Source organism: Nematolebias whitei, chromosome 9, assembly GCF_014905685.2.
Source record: "Nematolebias whitei isolate Nwh7 chromosome 9, NemWhi1, whole genome shotgun sequence".
Lineage (NCBI taxonomy): Eukaryota > Metazoa > Chordata > Actinopteri > Cyprinodontiformes > Rivulidae > Nematolebias > Nematolebias whitei.
In genome coordinates, this window is record NC_056506.1 from 50,040,136 (window position 1) to 50,041,377 (window position 1,242).

The following is a 1,242-nucleotide window of genomic DNA, read 5'->3' on the forward strand; positions in this document are numbered from 1 at the left end:
TTATAGATCTAGTAGAGAGCTGTATGAATGTGATCAAACTGATTATAGATCTAGTAGCGAGCTGTATGAATGTGATCAAACTGATTGTAGATCTAGTATAGAGCTGTGTGAATGGGGACAGATTGCTGTAAAGATCTTCGAGTGTCTTGATCAGACAGAAAGGAGCTGTGTACGTACAGAACATTTACTTTAACAACTGATGAGTCCAGCAAGCACAAATCATGATGGCACCATCACCGTGTTTCACAACTGACTGCTTTTAAAGTGCAGAAGATTTAACTGTTTTTAACTGAGAAAAGGTTAAATTCCATAAAACAAATCGGACAAGAGCTCCAACTTTGTCTCTGAAGAATAATTGGAGACATGTGGACAGCTCTTTATGTCCAACTGTAATCATTAGAAGCCTAAACAGATCTAAAGACTGACCCCTGAACTAACTGTCACTGCGTTCCCCCAGAGCTCGTCTCAGAAGACGACCTGAGCTCCAAGCAGCCGACGTTCTCCAGCGCAGGAGGATGTGGACAGCTTCCAGAGTCCGAGGCCGTCTCAGAGGTGTCTCCTGTCCCAGCAGAGGTGACACGAATCGGTTGTTTGTCTGTGCAAGACCTGCGTTATTCCTGAAATGAGTCCTAAAAAAGATCAAAGTGTTTTGTCAAAGCCAGCTGTTTTTTTTAGAAACACTTGAAAATGATCATAAAACCAAAATCACTGCAGGAGGTTTCCAACGCTGGCGTGACCTGCCCCGTCACCACCTTTCACGAGCCAACGTAACGGCAGTTTCTGGTTTCTCAGGGCGCTCTGGCAGCAGCTGCAGAGGAGCCGATCAGAATCCTCGAGGTCGTCATCAAAAAGGACGAAGATGATGTGCAAAACAAGATGGCCGCCAGCGGGCTTCTTCTGAACGAGGACGGTGAGAGAAACCGTGAAATCAGCTGTTAGACCAGAAGAGAGAGGACTCCACGTCTCCTTTAAATCCACAGAACCCGACGACAGCCTCCGCTGGCCGTCATCAAGATTACAGATTACAGATGTGAGATGGAGCAGCTTTTAGATTAAACACTTAACGAGTCAAAGAAACTAGTCCTGGATTCAGACCCTGAAGGGGAACTTGTTGCTGAACCTGCAGCAGCGCGTCGTTACTGAGACTAAAGCTGAAACTGATCAAACATCGGCTCCAGATGTTTGTGGAGGGATTATAATCCTGCCACACCCTCGTTCAGGGATAATAATCCTGCCACACCC

The 1,242-nt window shown here is 46.1% G+C and overlaps 1 protein-coding gene across 1 annotated transcript in view; it reads left to right on the forward strand.

The window, feature by feature from the left end:
* The window catches only part of LOC119414319 (oocyte zinc finger protein XlCOF8.4), a 4,606-nt gene that overhangs the window by 964 nt on the left and 2,400 nt on the right, over nt 1-1,242 (forward strand). Inside the window, exons 2-3 of the mRNA XM_037681412.1 lie at nt 458-573; nt 793-910. Coding sequence (XP_037537340.1) covers nt 458-573; nt 793-910 — 234 coding nt within the window. The remainder of the gene's footprint in view (nt 1-457; nt 574-792; nt 911-1,242) is intronic.